General features: G+C 48.8%; 1 protein-coding gene across 1 annotated transcript in view; it reads left to right on the top strand.

Annotated features, from left to right (window-relative positions):
- Window positions 1-1,859: 1,859 nt before the first annotated feature.
- Window positions 1,860-23,239, top strand: part of COL13A1 (collagen type XIII alpha 1 chain) — a 61,755-nt gene continuing 40,375 nt past the window's right edge. The window contains exons 1-12 of the mRNA XM_072870962.1: window positions 1,860-1,880; window positions 4,486-4,521; window positions 5,135-5,161; window positions 6,931-6,981; window positions 10,803-10,838; window positions 12,320-12,346; window positions 13,424-13,450; window positions 14,539-14,565; window positions 14,673-14,699; window positions 14,996-15,022; window positions 17,096-17,152; window positions 22,658-22,774. Coding sequence (XP_072727063.1) covers window positions 4,501-4,521; window positions 5,135-5,161; window positions 6,931-6,981; window positions 10,803-10,838; window positions 12,320-12,346; window positions 13,424-13,450; window positions 14,539-14,565; window positions 14,673-14,699; window positions 14,996-15,022; window positions 17,096-17,152; window positions 22,658-22,774 — 444 coding nt within the window. The 5' untranslated portion in view covers window positions 1,860-1,880; window positions 4,486-4,500. The remainder of the gene's footprint in view (window positions 1,881-4,485; window positions 4,522-5,134; window positions 5,162-6,930; window positions 6,982-10,802; window positions 10,839-12,319; window positions 12,347-13,423; window positions 13,451-14,538; window positions 14,566-14,672; window positions 14,700-14,995; window positions 15,023-17,095; window positions 17,153-22,657; window positions 22,775-23,239) is intronic.

The following is a 23,239-nucleotide window of genomic DNA, read 5'->3' as shown; positions in this document are numbered from 1 at the left end:
AAATGTCTTAAACAGTTTGCAGATGACGTTCTGAGGAGAAGTAGTTACTGCACAACCTATTTTCCCCTTTCATCAAGTTGAAATGCTATAGACTGAACTCCCACAGATACACGAGCACAGCCTGATTTAATGACAACAATCTTCCAAAAAGTTGCACCTTCCAGGCCAAAAGGTCTGAAAGTGTTTTACACCTGGAAGCCCTGATCCATGCAAACCTTCAGCGATAGCTTATCTCAGGGGTTTTCAGGACTGGCCGCTGAAGTGGATGTATTTCAGTGTTAGCTTTGGGTTATTGGGAGGAAAGTACTACTCTGGAGAGGGCTGCAAATGGAGCCCAGCCAGGGTTGTGCTGCCAGTCCACCCTGGGCAGGCATATGTCAGCGCTAAAGGGATGGGGTGGGCACAAAATTGGTAGTGGTGTTGGCATTTCTATTATTGCCGTGAGAAATTAGAGAGAAATCAATAGGTCAACGCAGACGTCTCCTGGAGAGCAGTCTGTGCCTTTGCAGGGTGAGGAAGACGCACACTCCAGGCTTTCTCTGCAGCAATAAGGGTTAGAAACTTAATATCGTAATGAAAGATTGAAGCCTGGCAGAAACACATGGGACCACCAGAGAAGTGCTGACAATATATGCTACTGTATCCTGGCTTATTGCAACCCCTGAACCTGTCTCTGCACGTAGACTTTCAGGACAGGCCGCGAGGAATGCTACAGCCAATGGAAATAACAAGAGGAAGTCGCGCAGACTGAACGTTGTTAGCCAAAGTGGAATTTGTCTTGGGCTAACAGCACCCTCGTCTCATTCAGGACCTCTGGGGTTTCTGATCGGCTGGTGAGCGAGACCGGCTCAGTCACCGTGAGCAAAAGTTCAGCGCTGAAGAGTCAAGCAGAGTCCTCCATGTCTCCATAGGAAATATTTTCCCCCCTCATATTTCTCGTGATTAAAACCGCATGGAAACTCAAGTTTATGAGCAACAGACCTGGGCTCCTGCCTGGCTGGTTGTCATACGCATTGTTCTGGATAGTGATCCCAAAGCGCTGACGACCCCACATCTCTCCTGTTTTTTTTTCCCCAGCTTGCAAAACACAACATGCTGGATGGCAGGGCTTAGCCCCTGGTGCTGGTGTCGGCTTGAGTGTGGGGATGGGTAGAAATACTCATTAGAAATGCACTGAGCCCTGCTTGTAGTCTAGGACGACCAGGAGAAAAGCCAGGGAAATGGATGAGCAATACCCCAGAAGCAAAGGGGGCCTTCCTGCTCTCCTCTTGCCCAACAAATGCTCCTACCGTTATTCTTGAAGTCAGTCGAGGCTTTGGTGAAGGCAAGGGCATCCCGCAATCATGTAAGAAATTTGGTGAGATTGGGACTAAAAGGGGCAAAGGAAGGAAGGAAATGATGAAATCATGCAATAGCCCTGAGGTTCCCGGACTCTTTCACCGTCTGGACCACATCCGAATGAACAGATCCTCTCATGGACATTTTCTCTCCCATTTCTGAACATGCAACATTTCTGTGGCAACTACAGCAATTCCATACGTGAAAAAAAATATTTAGCAGATGGAAACTAAGGAAGAAAGTCAGAGGCCTGTAATTAGCTTGTTCTCCATGGACTTGCAGATACCTTGAGAGCCCGTGCGGAGGACTGTGGTAGAGCCATGCTGAAAGGAGAGAAAACTTCACAAACAAACAGATTAGGAAACCAAAGCAATCAGAGCTGATGGTCAAGGAGCTGTGGAAAGATTTTTAACCATTCTGTTTCTTAAACCCTTACATGTGATTTCTTCTCTTTATCAAACCCTTCTTCCAGAGTTTGAAGCTAACTTTTGTCTTTTCTGTGTATTTTGTTTCAGGGCCCTACAGGAAGACCAGGGCTCCAGGTAAATACTTCATTCTTTCTTCTTCATTCCCTCGTGCTCTCTGTCTGGCAGTACTTTCATCAGTAGGCCTCCAGGGTTTGTAAGCTGGGAGAAGGTAGTGATCTCGCATAGCAAACCTGATGTGGAAGAATAGCATATTGCAAACAGGACATGGCTTGTAAGAGAGCAGGGACCACAGGAGCTTTGTAGGACCAAACTTAAAGGTAACTTAATCCCTATGAACCCTCCTGCATGTGGGAAACACACTATTTTTGAAGATGCCTTTGTCAGCTTGAGGGTCTGGTTGAAGAGGTGCAGTATGCAGTATTCTTGCTGATGGGGCTTGCTGATTGCAGCAGGATTTAAAAGGCCTAAGTCACTCTGGGACAAATGCAAAAGTCCATAATAACAGTATCTTCATCTGAGATAGATAGTCACGAGTGAGGAAGGAGCGTGGGTTTCAGGGCTACAGCTGCACGCTTTCCTGGCGATGGCTCCCCTGCTCCCCAGGCTGCTGCTGACCTGGAGACTGCAACAGCCCTAACAGGCAGTTTCCTAATGCAAACCGTGCTGCTGGCCCTCCCCCCAACTCAGGACAGAAGCTGCTTGTTGCCTTTCGTGCTCCTCTAGCTTCGATGTAGGAGCTGCAGGCAGCTTTGCATGACTTCGTAACCAACCTACATGGTATCATCCGCTCGCGAGTGCTCTCTCCTGGCTCCCTGTCACAGACAATCTTTCCTTATAAACATCTGGTATTTATTTGCTGTCCTACCGGGAGCTCCCCCTTCGCTATTATTGCTTGGAGGGCTGTAACGCTGCGCAGTCACATACCAGACACAGTGCCGTCATGTACCGCTCCGACACCAGGTACTCGCTGGAGACCAGACACAGCTCAGCCCCGACCTTGGGCTCTTCCTGCTTGGGCACCAGCCACAGCAGAGCCAGAAATAAAATGAGCTTTTACCTCAAACCATGAGGGAGATCAGCCTGAGCTCAGCTCTGGAGGAAAGCAGCATTTAAGTGACTAAAAGCATAGGAAAACTCAGCATTATGTTCTCCAGCAGCCACAAAGTAATCCCAGGGCAAGATGCTGACACCAGGCGTTTTGCTCGCTGCCGGCACACAGAGATAGGCAAATGTTAGTGGGACTGAGAACCCGCCTAAAACCCTAGAAGAAAGCAGTTTCCCATAATATATCATCTACAGAATTTGAAATCAGGCAGCTGTTTAGCATTTCACCCATCTGCAATGGATGCTTTTGCAAAGCATGTATTGCTTTTCAATTTATCAAAACACATGCTGCATGGAAAGGAATGGCCCCAATACCAAACGGCCCCCCAGCTCTGCAGAGGGAGGTGGCTAGCCTTTCACCAGGTAATGGTTTGATCCCAGGCAATAATGTCTGAGTTTGGGATGCGTGGCCAAAGGAGCCTCTGCATACACCCGGCAAAACAAATAGAGTTAAGTGCATTCCCCTTCCAGAGATTTCAGACTACATTCACACACGGTGGGATTGAACATGGGGGAAGGCACAAAGAGGTGGCACCGATGGGGCTGTTGTCTCCAGCTGCAGAAACCAGTAAACCGGGTTTGTGTCTACAGATGCAGGCAGTCACAGGCAGGGACACTCTGTATTACATATGGAAATCCCAAACATTGCTGGAAACAGAACAGAGAGATTATTATCACGTCATTTTTGCAAAATATAGGGCAAAAGCTACATGAGCACTGAAGCCATAATCAAGATCCTTTCAGTAACCAGCTGCTATCTTCCAAATCTGCACAGCCTTCAGTTTTGGTGACCAGGAATGCAGAGGGGGTTGATTATTTTTTTTTACTTTTTTTTTTTTTAATTGCATAGTTAAATTTAACTGTAAGAGGCAGAAAACTGCCTTGTAGGTAAGTGGCTGAAGAAAATTGCCACGGGTCTTGTGTTCATGTGTTTATGAGGCTCTGTTCAGTGTCGCCTGACCCAAAGTCATTCCCCAAACGGCTGTTAGGATCATTCACACACCCTGACAATGCACTGGGAAGTATCTCAAAGGGGTAGAGGACACTGAACACAGCTGCTCATATGTCTTCTTCCAGACGTGCTTTTTCCTGTGTCAGCTTGTTTTCCCACATTTTTCTCTTGCTTCTGGACAGGACCGTATTTTCAAGTCTAAGAGAATCCTGTTTTAAAGTGATAACTGTATAAATAAATAGCTAGCACCCAGATGACTTTGGTAAAGAAAGAGAAAAATGTGACAGTTGGCTACTGCAGGAAGCTAGTTCCCAGGACCCGGATTTTATGAAGTGTTGGAAATTGGGGTTATACGTTGTTAGGCTGAAAACTCTTGCCCTTCTTTTGCTGCCTAAATCGCTGTATGTCATTTCTGTTGTGAGACGTGCTGGTTTGTCATATGCACAAGCAAACTGGTGGCTTACGCATGTTCTTAAAGACAGGTTCGGGCACACGCAAACACACTTTCCTCTCTCTCTCTAACTTGCTTTCTCCTTCTCTCAAAATCCCTGGACACTTGCAATGCAGCGCGAAGCCTCGTCAGTGGCACAGCTCATTTGTGCTGTTTTATAACCTTGCTTTTGGCCAGTTTCCAATTGCCTCTGATTTTGCCTTAATTGCCAGGGAGACAAAGGCGCGATGGGGATCCCTGGGCGGCCGGTAAGTCAAAACCTCTTGCATGTGCCTTGTTCTCCCCATCCTCTTCCAACCCTCAAGATTTTGGTGGGGCTTTCAGGTTGACCCTTGGTGGGTGTCAGCCTGAGAAAAGCCACCCTCCCTGAGCCCTACACCTGAGGGGATCTCCTGGTCACAGCAGGGTGGCCAGCCCTGCAAACCGCATACATGCTGGGGGGGTGTTTCCATCCCCTCTGCCGTATTGCTCAGACCCTTTTCTGGTTCAGCATCCTCCCCGGTTGGGTGCCTCCTGCTGCCACCTTGTGCACCGGCTGGGCTTGCTAACCAACATGCACCCCTGCCTACCACTGGCAGCTGCCCTTTCCAAATAACCCTGCCCTGAACAAGGTGGAGGCATCCCCTGCCTGGCTGAGTGCTGTATTTTGGAGCTGCTCTTCGCTCGGGCATCCCAGGGTGAGGATGGGGAAGAAGGCTGGGGCAGGAGCTGAGGCCACCCTGCTCATCCCAGCCCCACAGCCAGGGTTTTGGGGCGGAGGAGTGTGCCCTTGCCGCTGACGCCTGTGTTTGTCTCTCTTTCTCTCTCTCTTCCCCCCCTGCACCCTCTTGCATGTGGCTGCGATGGGTGCCACTGACCCAGGGACTAAAAGGGCAACCCGGAGAGAAGGTGAGTCGGCTCCTCACAGCACATAGCATCCCCAACTGTCCTCCTCTAGGGCCAGCCCAAGCCCCCTGGTCACAGTCATGGCTGCTGCAGCCAGCTTTGGGCTTTCACCCCCCCGAGCTGCCCCCTCTCTTCCCTGGCAGTGCGAGTTTCTCTCCCAAATTCTTTACCGGCTGCTCAGCCTCCAAAGACGCTGCGTTTCTTGTTTATGACAATTTACTAACAGCATAAGAGCCAGTGGGCACACGCAAGGCTCCCCTCAAAGCTTCCCGGGTTTTAACCATTGAGTTTCTTCCCCGCTGGCAGCTCCGCTTGCCCTAATCAAGCTGTAGCTCCCCTCCACCTCCCAGGTTAGCCTGATCCCCAGTGCAAGCCAAAGCAAGGAAGCAAATGGCACAGAATGCTCCCGTTTCTGACATGGTGGGACCTATTCCTCCTAAGGAAAACCGATGGTATGGTTTAAGTCTGTGGGATGCCATCTCCCAAACTGTTTGCTGTGCAGCAAATGGGTGTTTTGTCCCTCCAAAGAAGCAGTGGTTTGCAAAGCATCCTACTGCTGGCCCCCATGTTTTGAAGTGTTTGACACTTCAGCCTTAGTATATTTTCCCCAGTGTTGTGAGTACCTCCCACCCACAAGAACAGCATGATGGAGGTGTTTGGGGAGTGTGAATAAGTGAATAACAACATGTAGAAACTAGGAAAGGGATGAATATTCACCTGATAGGGGGATCATCCGTGTGGGGCACTGCCATACCAGGCCCATTTGCTCCTATTCATAGGAGATAGAGAGAAAAACAGCAAGGAAGGGCAAGGTAGGACAGAGATTCTCATTCCTTGCTTTCAAGCTTCTTGCTTGCTCATTGGAGCCAACCAACATTATCTAACAGACCAAGATTTCACCGCCTGAAGCCACCCTGCTTTTTCTCTGTATGTCCTTGCATTTCTCTCTGGCCAAAGCTTTCAACATGAAGGGACAGCAGATAGATACAAACAAACAAGGGAAAAAATCACTCTTAATTGCCCATGCTTCCCCAAAGCCTGCCGTGAGAGTCCTTGGTCCTTGGCAGGCCCCAGCTTTGTTTTGCAGAGAGCTCTGCTTGCTCACAGGCTGCTTGGTTTATGGGATGCTCCATCCCAAGGCTCCCCAGCCCTGGGCACTTCTAGAGCTGCCTGTCAGGAATACGCCATGTTTTCCAAAGGCAGGGACATGTCCTGCCCATTGCACGTCGTGGGTGGCTAGGAGCTGGAGAGGCAGCTGTTTTCTTTTCCATCAAGGACTTTGCTGTTTTCATCCGCATCCCAACTGAGTTTGAGAAGCACACAAGCAAGGCATTTCTGGAGGCAGCCAGTGAGCTTGCCCGCAGCTCCCATTTCCCTGGAGCCCAGCACATCCCTTCTTCTTTTCTTTTTTGTGCAGGACACAGTCCTCCTGGAGTCACAGGAAGGAAACAGCAAGGGTTTCAGGCCATCTTTCACACTTGTAATGGGGCAGAACCTCTGTTTTGCCAGAAAGTGTTTTATGTGTTTATAGTTTTCCTTGCTGTGCAGCTTCCATTTTCTGACATGTCTGAGTAGCTCCAAACAATATCTCTTCTCCCAAAGTGCAGGGCAAGGGCTGGGAGGAGGCCAAAACAGCAGCTGCCCCATAAGCCCTGAAGGTCTCACACCTTAAGCACCCTCATTTAATCGCAGTCTTGACAGGAGTATAATTGTCTTGGTATTTTCCTCTCCTCCTTTTCTCATCCCTTTTCCTCTCCCTTGTCTCTCTGCAGGGTGCTCCAGGAGAAGCAGGCATGTCTATCATTGGGCCCCGCGGTCCACCCGTAAGTGGCTTTTCTCTCTAGTTTTGACTGATGCAGGATGTGGGCAAGTTACAGGGAAAGACTTAGGAGGGGCAGTAAGACACAGCATCAGCTGGAGAGAGCAAAAACCCTGTATAATGTGGCTCCCATGCTGAGCCAGACTTGGTTTTATGTTGCTATTATATACTATATATAATGAAATTACAGCTCGTACTCCAGAACAAATGAGGAAGCCTTCCCTTGCAAGGAAATCATATTCCTGTATTTAAAAGGAAGAAGCATATTTCCTTCTTGCAACAGGGCTGCTACCACTTTTGGAGGAAATACGCACTTTGCCTGGCTGATCTCAGCATTTGGTTTCACTAGCAGAGGACAAACCCCCTGATTTTGCAGAAGAGCAGGATCAGAGATAAGCTGGTGACTGGGGAACTTACAAAGATGGGGAGTTCAGAGTTGTTCTGAGGTCCTTGTCAAGTACCCAAAATCTTGGAAACTCTTCAACAGCACAGTCACTGCTATCTGGAAAGTCCCTTAGCTGGCTGGGGAGCCGAGGAAAGTGTAGGCAGGATTTTGCACCCTCTTCCAGCAAAAGTGTCCCTGCAAGGTGCAATGAGTCAGCCAGGCAAAGCTTTTTGCAAGGATAGGGTCATAAAAAAAGACCGACATGAAGGGTTGGAGCATTTAGTGCCCTAAATGCTGGATGTTTCTCGCACTGTGGTTCAGCCTCTGCTTTTGTGCGGATGCAGCCAGTCCTCCCCACTCCATCCCTGCACAGCCTCCACCGGAGATTTCCATGAAAAAAGATCTGGAGACTCAATTTTCTCCCTCCCAGTGGGCGCTTCCGATTTTGATTAACCTGTGAAGAGCACTGTCCTTGACCTGCAGAGAGGATGGGCCGCTGGCAACTTTTGTTTCACAGTGGAGGTCAAGTGAGAGAGACCTAGGCAGTGTGAACACTTGGCTACATCTGGCTTTCTAATTAACTTTCCAAAAGCCCCATAAGTGTTTCTAATAAGAAACAGCTTTGCTGGTTCCCAGGCCCACCTGCCCCACACACTGGAGTTTGAGAAGCGACAGGACTGAAGCCCAGGACACAAACAGGTCTCCCCAAGTGTTTTATACCCAGTAGACAGTCCCCGGCCATGTGGCCAGGTGAGGAGGAAGGTCTGGCAGGTCTCTCAATGCCAAGCTCTGAGCGAGACCATCCTGCTCCACAAGCAGCAGATTTTGGAGGGTAAATGCCCCACTGCTTTTGGTGTTTCTCACAAGCTGTAACTCTCAGCCTTCTGGATAGTGTGGTTATAGTAATTGGAGAGAAAAGCTGTCAGTCCCTGTCACTGTAGGTCCTGCAAACAGAGACAGGTGCCACTGTTTTCTTGAAGGACACATGCCTGGTCTGGAGGCCAATTTTTAATGTCTGCTTTGGTGCTGCTGCTTTGCCTCATTGCTTTTGCTGCTGTTTGGGAAAGTGCAGAACACGTTGCATCTCCAAAGCAGCAAAAAACTTAGATGGCAAATGATATTTAAAATGGGCTTTTGCCTACCCCAGTCAAAGCCCTGAGGTGCCAGGACTGGCACAACTCCACACTTCCACCCCCAAAGCCTACTGTGAAGATGATCCAGTTTCCCGGAGAGCTGGTGATAGGTCAAAAGGATGGCTGAGCACTGAAGACAAACACGGAAACCCAGGCCAAGGGGCCACTCGGAAAGACGTGGGATGACAAATAGTTTCCAGATTTTTCTTTGGAGGTTAAAGTTTTCACTAGAGCTCAGAGCTTAACTTCTGGCCAGAGAGGGACAATGCGCCGATAGTGGCAGAAACAGACTGTCTCCATGTTTTGGCAGCTCCTGGGATTACATACTTTATATGATCAACATTTTAAAAAGAAGACAAGGAAAAACAGTCACCCAACAAAAACAGTCTCTTGGAATTGCTCGCTGCTGAACTGTTGTTTTGGCCTGATACCGTGCAAATCACTCTGCCGTCCTCCAAGGAGAAAGAGGCAGCAGTCAGTAATCTACAGAGGAAGCCAAATTGCACAGTTTCCAGGTTTTCTCCCTAATTCTTTTTTTAGCACTTCTTGTCCAGGGAGGTGTCCAGCAGGGAACCAAAATTAATGAATCGTGGCTAGGCTGTTCTTGATTCTTGCCTTTTCAGAAACCATCAGTGGACAGATCCTTTAATTTATAGCCTATCTTCCCTCCTGGTCACTGGCCAACAGGACCAGGTGGTTTTATATGTATCTTGCAAAGCAAAACTGACCAAGTTCAACTTTGCAGAACTGAAAAAACAGTGCAAATGGGATTAGGTCCTGCTAGCATTGTGTACAAAGACACAACTGTTCAGTGCAACACAAGGCATTTTGTGGTAGGGGCATCCCTCAAACTCTGCAAAGAGGTTATCTGGCCCCATCTCTGAAGGGCCAAATGTTCACCGAGTCTCTCTGCAGGTAGAGGGAGGCTGGAGGAGATGTAACCTGAAGGTGAAGGTTTTCCCTACCAACGTGGCTCTGAGCAATCTCCCAAGGGATTAGCATTGCTGCACTGTGGCAAACCTCAGCCTTGCATCCCAGCATGCCTGTCCCCTCCTTCCCTTTCCCTTCCCTTGGCACCACACAGGATAGCTCTGGTTAGGGCAGAGATGCACCCACATGCATTTCTTTTCAGAAGTGGACCCTTGTTTATACCCAGCTCTTTCCTAGGAGACCCTTGTGGGACTCAAAGAGTCCAGTCATGGTATCTCAAATTGCCTAAGAAAGCATTTTCTTGCCCAAAATGAAGCATGAGAACACACAAGAAACCTGGGCTTTTTGGCATTGTAGCATGGCTTTCAGGGAAGGCGAGATGCCGCAGTGGTCACTCGATGATTGTGGTACAGGATTTACCTCATCCTGCTGTTTCCATCTACATGGGTGTGCTTCCAGATCTGCTGAAGTCTGGTCCATATTGCTTCCAGACTTGGCTCACACGTTTTTTGGGAAATTGAGATTAAAAAGTCCTTAAGTAAAGTGGTATCTTTTCTGGATACCCACAAATCTAAGGTAACTGTGACCTGGGATGTCATAGGTCCCAGAAACTGAAGAACTATGAAAAATTAACAGCCAGGGCATTTTCTTTTTTTCAGTGTTTTTAAGTGGGTGATGAAGAAGCTGCCAAACACATCCCAAGCCAGTGTTAGCTGTACCTGATTCCCAAACTGGTAGCCAACACTGGCTAGCCAGAAAGAGGCGGGGGAAAGGACTTGGTGCTCATGTTCCTCTCATCATACTACCTAACTCTCCTTTTTCCCTTAGCTCTCAGAGGAAGAAAACAGAAAAGAAAAAAAAAATCCTCTCTTCTCCAGAATTATTTGTGAGGAAAATGAATGCACTGGGACATGAGATTAGGGGAGGAGGAGAAGAGGAATGGCTGTATTTAGACACCAGTGACCTGCAAGGTTTGTCTTGCAGAGAGCAGCACCCTACATTAAACGCCTCCAGTTTATGGCAGCAAGAATTGCCATAAAATGAGCTCAGCCTCTGGAATATACTCCAAAAGCCTAGTGTATGGGCTAGGGACACCCATTTAATTAATGTAGAAACTTCAAGGAAACTGCTTGCAGTCCAAACTGGACCTGCTCCAGGATTTTCTTGGCCCTGTACAAATTGGAGTGGGGATGAGAGATTTCCCCTCCTTCCCAAGACGCTTTCCCCTTGGAGGGGAATTGGGTCTTGGGTAACTCTTCAGAGAGTTGTAGGATAAATGGGCAGAGGCTGGAGGAAAGGCTCTGTAGAGAGGACTTAGGGTCAGTCAAAATCCACTTCAGTTCCTCTAAACTGCTGTCTCTGTTTCATCCTTCCCAGGGACAGCCTGGAACAAGAGGTTTTCCTGGATTCCCGGTAAGTGTAACTGCTAATTTATGAGGTACGGATGTGCAATATTCCTAGGAAGTGTCATTAGTGCTCACTGTATCTCATCATTTCTGTCTGAAACCAAGGACCTGATTTGGTATCACTGGAAAAAGTAATTTTTTCTTCATTTATTTTTCTTTTTTTTTCTTTTAAATGATGCTTAGGGAAAAAAAACCCCAAAACAACCCAAGCCACACAACTCTGAAAGGAAATTAATTTAAAAACCCCAAGTGTTAAAATAACCTTGTTGAAGCCAGATCTGTTCAGTAAAAGAAAACCATTCTAAGAAATACCCCTGAACAAAGAAAATAACCCCTAGGTAGGTGAAATTCCAACCTTAATTGAACCTTTAGGTGATACTGCAATAGCCATGAGCAGCTGTGATCTAAATGCAGCCCTGCATGATACTGCTCAGCTGGGGACCATGCTGGGCTGAACACCCTGGTCATGCCAAAGGGAAAGGACAAAAAGCATGAGGGGAGGATTCTTCTCCAGCACTGTTACAGATGGACAAGGGAGCAGAAAACAAGCCCAGGAGAGAACAAAGCAAATTTCATTTCAGTCCTACAGTTGCTGGCAACACACTCTGAAGCATTGAGGCCGCTGGAGAACTCAAACAGTTGCTATTTATTCTTATGCATTTATCCTGGACTACTAGGAAGCCTAAGGCAAAGACAAACACCCCCCTGCATCCCTGCTCCCGCCAGGCAGCTCAGCTGCTGCTCCAGCAGACATCATGTGCCAGAGCAGGTCTGCAGGGGAGCCTCTCATGCCTGGAAAACAGGAGGAATTGGCAGCCTCTGAGCCATCTGATGGGGCTCCGTGGCTCTGCCCTTTGTGAAAAGGGGGAGTGTGAGTTGCCCCTGGGCTGAAGAGAAGCAGATCTCTCCAAGCCTTTGAGGTCTTTGGCTTTCAGAGGAGCAGAAAACAAATCATCCCAGCTCTTGAGAAAGTGGCGGATGGGACAGTGCTCTGCAGAGCTAGTTTCTCATCAAATATTACCTTCAACATGCTGTTGAGCTGTATGTCACCTCTTCCCTGGAACACTTTTATTGTTCTACCATTTGCAAAAATTCCTCTTCCCCCAAAGGTGGGTGCCTTTTAAAATCAAAGTCTCAAGAAAACTGCTGATTCTCAACTAGTTTACAGGACACTGCAAAATTTGAAATGCTGAGGGGTTTTTGCAAATTGCCTATGAATCCCTCCTCTCTTCCCTTCCCTTCTTGTGTCCAGCATTACTGCTGAAATGGGCTGACAGTGAGCAGGTCCCTGCAGAAGCAATCGGGAAGGTGGGCTGGTACCCAGTGGGCCAAGGACCTGCCAGGCACTCAGCGGGAAGGCAGAGAGTCACCTCACCTCTGCATCCTTTCCCCAGCCCATGCAATATTGCAACACATATTGCTTGCTGGGGCAGATGGACAGACACCCCAGTGAAAGTATTTCTCATCATTTCTCCTTTTTTATTTCAGGGCCCTATTGGCTTGGACGGCAAACCGGTAAGCAAACAGCTTCTCTTGAGGCTTTCTGCCCTGCCTCTTTCTAGGTCCCACTGTCCCACCAGCCTGCCTGTTACAGAGTGTTTTTAAGAGGATTATTTTGCAATGTCATGCACATGCATGGATTAAAAGAAAATTAGAAGGTTGGCAGGCAGGAGGATACCACAGATGCCTTGGGGGAGATGCAGCAGTTGGGACATTAGGGAAGGCAGAGTGTGGCTGCTTTCTTTCTAGGCGAATCTATAAAACAGCACTTCACAAGTGCAACGGCATGGCTGCTGCAGGGAAAGCAGGCACCCCCACCCGGAATCAGACAGACAGGCCCCTAGGCACCAGCCCTCTGCCTTTGACAGCCAACAGCCTTATTTGAAGTCAATCCTACAGCTTCTTTCTCTTTGCTCCTGTGCTGCAAAGAGTTGCAGTAGAAGAGGAAAGGACCCTAAAGACCTTAGAGCCTCCTTATAATCAGCCTCATAGTAGAGAGAGACCTAAGTTCTTCCCATCCTTCAGAGAGCTAGGCACAAATATAGCTACTTCCCTATGAACCCAAATTACATGAAACCCATAGCTCCAGGCAGCCGCTTAGCCAAGTTCCCCACCACACTTCCTCTACCCATGCTGTAATGGAGGAGGAGCTGGTAGCACATACCTCTGGTACCTAATTCCCTACAGCAGGACACTGGTTTTGCCATGAGGAGCATCACCCTGCCAAGGCCAGCAGCATCTCTCTTATACTGCTCTGAGGACACACATGTGAGCCCCAGCAAGGCACAGTGCACTGCACTCAGCTGTAGCTCCTCAGCCAGCCTGAGAGGGGCTTAACCATGTCCTGGGCATGCCCTGCAGAGCCTTTGCACCGTGTATTCATCCTCCAGAGCTTTGTTCTCAGCATTTTGGGTAGCGGAGAGCAGTATCCTGTTAGATGTGTGAGCAAAGCTCCATGTACACATTATTGCACCTCCCTTGACAACATACAGTGACTGTGGGTACCTCCCGAGGCATGGGGTAATGGGTTGAGCCAACACCATCTAGAGACTGCAATGGCTGAAGCTGAGGCATGTTTTCTTTCTTTTGCAGGGTCATCCTGGACAGAAGGGGGAGATGGTAAAAAATAAAAGTTTGTCTGTGGGTGATGGGTTGGTTTTAAATTACGTTGCCTCTCAGCTGGAAACAAGCTCATAGGCAGGCTAGCGATCCTAGTTCAGCTAATGTACTAGCTGTGTCCCTGATTCTGTAACTTCATAATAGCAGTGCTGGGATGCGCATCTGTAATTTTTACATTATGGCTATCAGATTCATCATGTCACAACAGCAACTCTCTAGTTATCCATGGGATATGTTTTCCTTGCAGTTGGCAATTACGTTCTTTAAATATACTCTGGGAGCTGAGATTTTTCGTGGTTGGCCTCATAGCAGAAGTAGAAGTTGATGGAAAGTTTTCTGAAAACCCATCTGGCAGCTTTCAACTTATCTAACAAAAAAAAAAGCATGTTTTTTATATTAAATATCTTTCTTTTCCCTCTTGAAGCTCTGTTTCATATGTGCATCATACTAAAATGCTTTTGGTTGAAAATTATAAACTTAGGCCACACTTGATGGAAAACCAAATGTGGTCTTGTTCCTCTTGACATCTCTGATGATGAAATCTCCAAACATGAGTATGCCAAGCTAGCAGCTCTGTAATCACCTTCACTCACTGAAATGCTGAATGTTTTCTTCTGCTAATTCTGTTTTTTGAGCCTGAGTGTCAGTGTAACCCTCTGGCAAGCACATGTTGAAGATCCCCCTTCCCTGCTCCTCAGCAGAGGGGTGAGCTGACATCCCCCTGTTGTGCAACCCTAGCTCAGGCAGTTGCAGCTCAGGCTTCAGCCCTGGCTGCTTCTGGTTCGATCCCAGTGTGTTGGCCGAGGAGACACGCTGTCAACTGAGGTCTTGGGAACAATAAGGGTGTGTCTTCCTGATGGTTTTTCCCCTCTCCTTTTAATAATTACCCCCCACAGTGCAGCCAGAACATGTGTGCATTTTCAGTCCTCCACAGTAACAAAGGGAACCCAGATCTCTCTTGGGAACTTTTCTCCACAATTGTTTTTAAAAGCTGAGTTTCCATCTACTCCACATGCTGAGAGTTTTTGTCTTCTTGTCACTATAAATGGGAATCCATCTCGCATTCACGACAATGTGTTTCTTTAAAGGGTGCTGCAGGTCCCAGGGGACAACCTGTAAGTATCCCATCTCTTGCAATCGCACCTCCTCCTAATCCCTTTCCCCCTGCATGCACTGAACTCCTTCATTTACTGAGGGCTTTTTTATCACTTTCGTTTTATAGGGACCCCCAGGACAAAAAGGAGAAAAGGTAATTTTAATGGGAGATGTGTTGAAAATTAAATGTAAAAAGTGAGCAGGGAAGGGACTCGATGGGCTTGGTGCTGCTCGTTCTGATTTGGAGTGGCTAAGAAATACAGCAAGAACAGAGGGCTCTGGGGAGAGGGGACAGGAGGCAGGGTGCTTGTCGGGTGCAAATTGGCATAGCTGCACCGCATTCAATATAGTCACAATGATTTACACCTTCTGGGTCTGACCTCGTGTGTCTGTTTTGGTCCTCTGTGTTTGTGGTTTACACTCTTTCCTTTTAATCCCCTTCTTTCACAGGGTCAGTGTGCAGAGTACCCGCACAGGGTAAGTCATTAGCGTTATTATCGTCTGTCCCGTGCCTTCCTGCATGTTAATCCTCCTTCTTTTGAATGGCTTTTTGTTGGAAATATAGATCATTTCATTAACAAGATGCGTCATCAGGGCCCCGAGGGCAGTGCTCGGCTGATTGATGGGTTTCGCAGAAAAGCACAGATAAGGTTTTCCAGGAGGGATGTTGGTTCTCTGGTCTGTTCCTGCCCACCAGGGCTGACCCCCAGCTAAACGCTGTAATTGCTGCTTCCTGGAGACCCTCCCATGCTCTGTGCCGGAGCGGGGAAGGTCTGTGTCCTCACCCCAAAACCCAATGAAACCTGGGGTTTCTGGAGGAGTAGAGGTCACCCACTCATACCTTGTGCTGCTGCACCAGCTCTGTCCTGCTTCCACAGACTCCGCTGCAGTTGTGTGGCCAGGAGCAGTGGGGAGTTTGCAGACCTTGGGGAGACTCTTATTGTCATTCCTCCTGTTTTCTTCTCTCTCATGCTGGCCTCAACGCTGCTTAGAGACAAGGGGAAGGGTTGTGCTCCCTGCCCAAAAGTAACCCTGACCCCCCCTGGCCACATTGCTCTCATTGGTCCCTGGTGAGCTGGTCCCCACGCTGGGTCCCCAGGCCTGGTGGGCTTTCTGCCTGCAAAGAAGAGGCAGAGAGGGAGGGTTGATGCCAGCAACCATTTAATGAAAGCCAGGATGTTGCCCCACTTGCCAGCCAGGCCAGGACAAAGAGGCATATACCACAGCCAAGAGAGGAGAGAGTACATCATGGGGTTTGAGGGGATTACAGCGGTAAAATTTAAGCAGCTCTAAAAACAACCGGAGTGCTGAAAATCCACTGGAAATGCATTGGAACGACATCATATGAAGTGTCTGGAATTTGTAATCTGGGTGTACAGGGAGACAGGCTTAAGGGCTTTCTGTTTATTTTTGATGGGCCTCTGGACAATTAGCTGGGCCCTGGCCCTGAGAGAGCAGGGCCCTGGATACTCTGCGCGGCAGAGGCAGGGGAGCAAGCTTGGCTGGCAGTGAGGGAGAAGGTGTGAGGACCATCAGTATGTGCCAGTACCAGTACAATAATAGCTGGTCAGCTGTGTTTATTTAGGCGAGCTGGCTCACTAGATTGTTATGTTGAAAAGAAGCTAACAACAATGTTCACCCGAGAGGTGTCCTGGGTTCACATTACAGCCCTTGGCTCTGACTGTCCTCAGTGCTCAAGGTGAAAAGGAATGGCAGGACCCACAGCAACACTGGGAAATGGAGATGCAGATTGTGCATCACTGGGAGTAGCCTGGGCTTAGACCTAGGGGCAAAGGCACACTGGTTTGGTGGGTCAGGGTTGTAGGCACCCCGGGGTGACACGCCGCAGGGCTGTGACAGCGGGGAAAGGGCTGGTACAAAGCCTCACATCCCAGCAAAGCCTGGTGTTGTTTCCTTGGCTCTCATGGAGGCAGCAAGCTCAACATTTTAAAAAGCCCATAAGTCATTCCAAGGCAGAGACATGCTCACGGGAAGGGTGACTGTCCTCAGATCAGCTCAAGGGTGGGCTGTCCCGAAGGGTCTAGTCACAGGCGCAAATCAGCCAACAGAGGTGCAGTTCCCTCTCTTCCTCCCAAAATGAAAAGTAAGATAAGCCTTGTAAAAATGCTACACGTTTGACCGAATTGCAATTTGTTCTTGCTTTACTGGTTGACAAGGTCCTTTGTCAGATATTCTGGGTGAGGAAATGAAAATCAGCATCCTGAAAAACCAGGGATGTTGTTTCAGTTTTGTTTTGTCTTTGTTTTCTTAGGAAGGAAATGTAAGGTTAGGTTGTATGCCTTGGCTCATGTTGTAGTTTCCAATTTTTTTTCTGTATGAGTCTGTGTGGCCTGCACTGCTGTGAGGGACAAGCCCAGGTGTGGGGCTATCCATTCGGTGTAAGCTGGACATTCAAGTGGCTCCAAAATGCCACCCTGGGGAAGGGTGCTCAGCTAGGGAAGAGGGGGACCAGCCATGCTCCATCTGCTCTCAGAAATACTGTGTGTCTAACTGACTCCGTTTGTGTCATGTGTCTTCACTGTCCCCTAGGAATACCTAAGTACCACCCTTGCAGCCCTGCGCTCTAACCAGATCCTTACACTAAAGGTTTGTGGGTAATGGTCTGACGGGACCCAGTTCTGATGCAAAGGCACGAGGATGTGGATCCAATATTGCACAGTGCCTTCTGAAAAAAACTAGCCATTGGAACACAGAAGGGGCAGGGCAGGAGCTGGGTGGAAGAGGCTTCAGGTTTCTTCTCTAAACTCTCCCACTTGCACCTGAATCCATTGCTGGGTCTTGTCTCGCCTCTGTTTTCAGGACTGCTTGTCTCCATTTTCCTCCTTATCCTTTCCAGCATCGTCCCTCTGCTTCCCTGTAGGCTGCGTAGTATTTCAGATAGATACACTTCGGCACTTGAGGAGCCAAGAAAAGCCAGCTCAGCTGGGTCTGGGTCACTCGTACAGACATGCTAGGCACGCTTAGCATGGGGGTGTGGGATTTACAGCAACATCCCCCTTGAGAAGATCAGCGCAGTCCCAAATGCTCTCCTAAGCTATGGGGCCTCCTGCACTGTCTTTTAGAAAGAGAAGGATTTCCTTCAGATAAAATCAGCCTAGCTGATTTTCCAGCAGCACTGCTTTTGTTGCGATAGCTTGTGGCTGTCTGGATCAGTGTATTTGAACACAACTGCCTGATAACAGGGCAGCGATGCTGTAATATTGGGTTGCCACTTCACTTTGCAACAGGACTGGATCCTTGCTTTCACTGCAGACACGAAGAACAATGTTTAAAGGGATTAAAGTGCGCTGCTTGGATGCTACGGTTACTGTGGTGGGAGACCTATGGGCATACCTCTCAGACCTGAGCGCACAGCTCACACGGGAAAACATTGCACACAGGGGCACATTTTTGTGCCTGAGCACAGATAGCCTCTTTCTCTTCTCCCTGTGTAAATCAAGAGTGGCTTCAATGGAAAACTGATAGGAACAGGAAAGTGGATCAGGCCAGAGGAGCATTCCTGGGCCTGGAGCCGGCATGGTGGGTGCCAGGCTGATAGCAGCATGCATGCAAGTGGAAACTGGATACAGCAGAAGGATGAACAAACGCTCCTGAGCTTTAGTGCATTTGATTTCTGTGTGTCCGGGTCAGCTTTGTGCCCTAAGGCAGCATTCCTGGCTATAAGCAGTCAGAGGCTGATGTTACTGTTAAACGAGGAAAAGCAAAGCACAGGCTCCCAAGGCAATACCCTGCTCAAGGCTCAGAGGCACCAAGGTCTAGTATTCTCTTTTGGCCATGATGGCTGCGTCTGCTCAGCTAAATGAACCACACCAGGACCTGTTTGCTGGCCATGACACCTGCTGCTGGCCCTGGCTAGCATGTCTCCACTCCCACACCCCAAGGAAGGGCAAGGCCTGGAGATACACTGTGTTTCTTGTAAGCAAAGATGGAAAGAAATAGGAAACCATACTTGGAAAACGTGGAGAAAATTGGCATTTTGATAGTTACCTCAAATCTGATGATGAGAAATTAAGAGAAACAGTCCTGTCACTGGAGAGCTTAGCAGACCCAGTGGGGGAATGCCTTGCAGTCAAAAATCCCCCAGGTAAGTTTTATTTCTGAGCAGAGAAAGTGGTAAAAGCTCTGTGCGGTGGGAGAATCGGGTTGGTGAGTGGTCACCCTGTGCCTGCCAGGGCTGGCACGCAGCAAGTCCCCCTGTGAGCAATGCACGGCGCGGAGGAGCTCGGAGGTCTGCCAGCAGGTACCCATGCCGTGCGCGGCTCTCACATGGTGGTTTATTTTCACGGCAATGTCTCTGTTCCCCTTCTTCTCTGTTCTCTCCCCTGGCTGCTCTCTGACTCTCGGTGCCCTAACGGCCTTCTTTGCCCCACGACCTTCTGGTTTGATCTTCTTCAGCTGTTGCCTCTCCTCAATTCAGTGCGGCTGGCTCCACCTCCGGTCATAAAGAGACGCACTTTCCAGGTAGACTTCTCCTCCTCATTGCCTGTTTCTAAGCCTACCTCGACGCTTGCAATTAATCAGCTTGCTACCTGTCTTTCTTCCCCTACAGAGAGGTTTCCAAGAGGTTTGGGAAGAGCTGAGGGACTTTCTTTGAAGCAGAGGAAATCTTTGTTGTGATAATGTGGCTAAAAAGAAATGCAGTGAAGCCAGTTTTTTAAACGAAAAGAAGTGGGCCATGAAACTGTCCTCGGGACTGTCAACAAGCAGTCTCCTACCTTAAGGAGTCAGTTTCTGCATATTCAATCTCCAGAAGAGGTTAGAAACCTCTTGCTGAAATGCAGCTAATGGCTGTGAAGCTTAACTGAGACGAATGAATAGGCAAACGCTTCTTCTAAGGGCTAGTCTAGTTTGAGACACTTGGGAAAATGTGTTTAAATAAGCTCTTATAATGGTTTCATTAAATTTCATTAAATCTTTGTGTAAACACATTTATTTTGGTTTCCAGGGCCATAATTCGTGTTTAGTTTAGTTTATTTTGGGAATGAATTCATAAAATGAATTATGGACATATGAATAGTGAATAAGAGTGTCCATAGTCAGAGTTCATGTGGCTTTTAATGAGCCCACTTTAAGCTCCCTCATTCCATCAGTCGGGATTAACTTTCCTGTGTGGACAAACCGCTGTAATTACCCCGCTGAAGTGTGCTGGGCACCCTCTATGAAGTGGCTGGGTTTTGTCACCCCGCTGCCTGTCTAGACACTCAGATGCTAGCAGGGAACTGCAGTCTGCAATACAGGCCTTTACCACGAGGTGCCTGATCCTTGCCCAGTGCTGGCAAAATCCTGACGTTATCACTTGAGCCCGTGGTCTCAATTAAATTTCTATTGATTCAGCGTTTGCACCACACAAAGCCCTACGGCTTGCACCGCTTGCCGTTCAAAGCGACAGTCCGAAGAGCCAGGCCGAGGACTGACCTCTTGGAAAGGCTTTGAAAGCTGAAGTTTGTATCCAGGATGAAGTGGGAAACTTGAATAGCTGCCCCGTGTCCTGTTGTCAGCCAGGGCTGCAAATTCTCTCTGTCCCCCGAGGCTAACTTCACTGGAGAATTTTGCCGTGATCCCTTTTGCCATTGCCATATTCATTCCCTAAGTGCAACAAAGTGTAATCCACTCCTACAGATCTGCCAGCACCTAGCAATTCCAGGAGCCCAACATATGAATACTAAGAAAAAATGTGAGGCTGCAAAATAAATGTCAGCACCAGCGCCTGAGAGAGGAAAATTCTGCTGCTGCCTCTGAGCACATCAGCCTGAGTGCCTTGCCCAAGGGCTTGAGCTTAGCAGAGACATGAGCTGAGTGGAGACCTGTGTTAGGAGGCTGAACAAGCATTGCATTGCTGAGGCACAGTCAGAGTGCCTAACTGGTGTTTAAAAGAACTGAAAAATAGCTCCAGTCAATGGCTAAAAATATAGAATGACATCTGATGAAAATGACACCTGATCTCCAACTTACTGTATCTACTTACAGTCTAGTTAGACCCGTGGGGGTCTTTTTGTGCTGAATGCAATAAGACTATAATGATGTGGTAAATAACATTTTGCATGTTTAGGGATCTGTATGGATGGGCACTCGCTTACACAAAGCACTCTTTGTCTGACGTGGCGAAGCAAAGGCAATGCAAAGGGGAGTTCAGGTGAGCTCCTTCCAGCCATTCCCCGTGCTGGGGCAGGGCTCCAGCTCTCCCCATCTCCCCAACCCCTGCTGGGGTGCCAGCACCCGTTCCCAGCACTGTGCTGCATTTCCAGTGCCCTAAATCTGGAGCGTGGACTGGGCTGACAGAGAGCAGCTGAGGCGGGAATAGGGGAGGGAGAGCCAAAGGGAGACAGGCAAAGCCCCCTTTGCCTTCCCATGGTGCACCCATGGCGGGGGTGCTGTAAGATGCAATGGGAGGGAAGTCTCTGAAGCTGGGCTGAGAGGTCAGGGCAAGAGGAAATCTAGAAATATACTCCAGTGTCCTCCGAACCTCTTGTCTTCGTTGGATCCAAATTCCCTCCCAAATTAAAAAGCTACGAGACCATTTACAGGACTGTTGAATAGCGCTGAGTATGGAGGATAGGGAAGCTCAGGAAGGATCCTTTGTCCCCCTGCACAGGCCACAGGGTGAGCCAGGATCCCCTTACAATATGGGGAAAAGAGAGGGCACCTTCCCTGCCTGGCCCAGCAGGCTTCCCAGCGTGGGCTGCAGGTTGGGCGGCTCGGCGGCGGCTCTCTTGAGGCGAAGAGCTGTTGCTCCACACATGACTGAGCTTCCCGTGAGCCTGGCCTGCGTGTTGGAAATTTTCTTTTAAATAGAGCTCATGGCAGAAGGGATTAAATTTGCAGCTTATTACTTTCATTTATCATTCTAAATAAAGCAAACGTCCCTGTATCTGCATGTTTTACTAAAGGCAGCCAGGATAAACAGCACACTTGGTAGGAACACGTGCAGGGGACAGATTTTGTGCATTCTCCTGAACACACAAGTGCGTGAGAGCACGCTTAGTTTTACCCAGCAGCAGTGTATAAAGGAGTGTAGAGAGGATAAATGCAGCAGAGACCAAACTGCACACCCATTGATTTATAATTGAGAAACAGCCATGTTTGATTTCTGGCTTCCCATGGATTCACCAAGGAGAGTTTCTCAAATTTAAACTGGGTCACTAGCAGTAGGATGTCATGATATTTTATCTATGGAGGGGGAATGGGAGGAGAGCCCATGAGACAGCTTAGCGTGGGTGCCACGGTGCCTTAGGATTTTTCTGGATTCATCAATTATAGATCAGCAGTCTGGTATTCAAACGTGGTGCTTCCAACCCACTGTCTCCTCAGCGCCGCTTGGTCCCAAGTCCAGGTCCTTTGGGCCAGATGGCATTGCTGAGGCATGAGCCACAGCCGCCGAATGGCTACCGAGGAGCCTGGGGAGGAACCGGCTGAAACGGCTCCGTTCCAGAGAGCTTAAAATGGCAGGTGGCTCTGCACGCACTGGCTTGTTAAATCTTACAAAAACAGGCTCTGCCTGGCGTACATAGGCCTGTTTTGGGCAGGCTCCAGAAATGCCATTATGATCGTGTTATTTTCTTTTGGTTTTGTGGCGTTTCTACTTTTGGTCCTTGGCAAAACAGAGGGAGTGTTGTCCAACAAATATAGCACAGGGAAAAAACTAGGCTGAGGTAAGACACTGTGGCTCTGCCTGGAAGTGCCAGTGTGGTCACGGGAGGCTTTGCTTCACATATGACTGTCAAGTGCTTTGGAAAGCCTCCCGAGAAGCTCAAGAGATGTTGGGCCTTGACATATAAATTGTACTTGACTGACTCATGAAGAAAAAGACCTCTTTGGACTGCTCATTCATCTGTAGATCCCTTTTAAAGAGAGCTCTGACAAGGTGGCTTCCCATGTCTTTCAAACTGTAGGGTGCTGGCTCCCGCCGCCCAGGCAGCCCGGCCATCCTCAGCGAGGCTCTGCCTCACTCTTGGAAACCTCTCCTGGCACTAACCTTGGGACTTGCTTCTACCTCTTCTGCTTCAGCCAGGCTGACCTGCCTTGAGCCCTTGAGGTGGTGGTGTGAAGGGTTTGCTCTGCCTGCTGATAACCCCTTGTTTTAATGAACATCAGGGTGAACAAGGACAAGCGGGAATCCAAGGTCCCCCAGGGCCCCCTGGCCCGCCAGGGCCCATTGGACCGGCTGGACCCGAAGGGACCCCAGGACAGCCCGGGCCAGTTGGGCCACCTGTAAGTCCAATTACAAAAAAGCCTTCTGCTTCCTCTTTCCCTAGGGCCCAGACAATTTCCTCTGGCCTTTGTTGCCTCTTCTGAAGCCAAGATAGCCACAGACAGGAGATTTGCAGGGGATGCGGATATGTGGGGAGGAAGAGGTTCCCAGGAAGGAGGGGGAGTGGGAGGGAAGGTGGAGGTGTGTGCCCTGCACTGTTGCTATCTGGACACGCATGTGTGAGTGGGTGACGCCAGGCCTGTTTCCTCCTCCTCAGCCTCTGCAGACAGTCACGGGGAGGAAGTAACACATGGGGTGTAATTATCCTGCCCACAGCAGAAACCTGATTGATAAGAATCCTTGCGACCCCTTTGAAGTCCTGCCCCTGTCTTGTTCTCAGGCTGGTAGCAAGCAGCCAAGGAGGGCGAAAACAGAAGTACCATTAAAAGGAATACCATTGCTAAATGGCAGGGGACAGGGTAGAA

Source organism: Ciconia boyciana, chromosome 8, assembly GCF_034638445.1.
Source record: "Ciconia boyciana chromosome 8, ASM3463844v1, whole genome shotgun sequence".
Classification (NCBI taxonomy): Eukaryota; Metazoa; Chordata; class Aves; order Ciconiiformes; family Ciconiidae; genus Ciconia; species Ciconia boyciana.
Note: the sequence above shows the minus strand (reverse complement) of the source record. Positions and strands in the feature narration are given on the sequence as shown.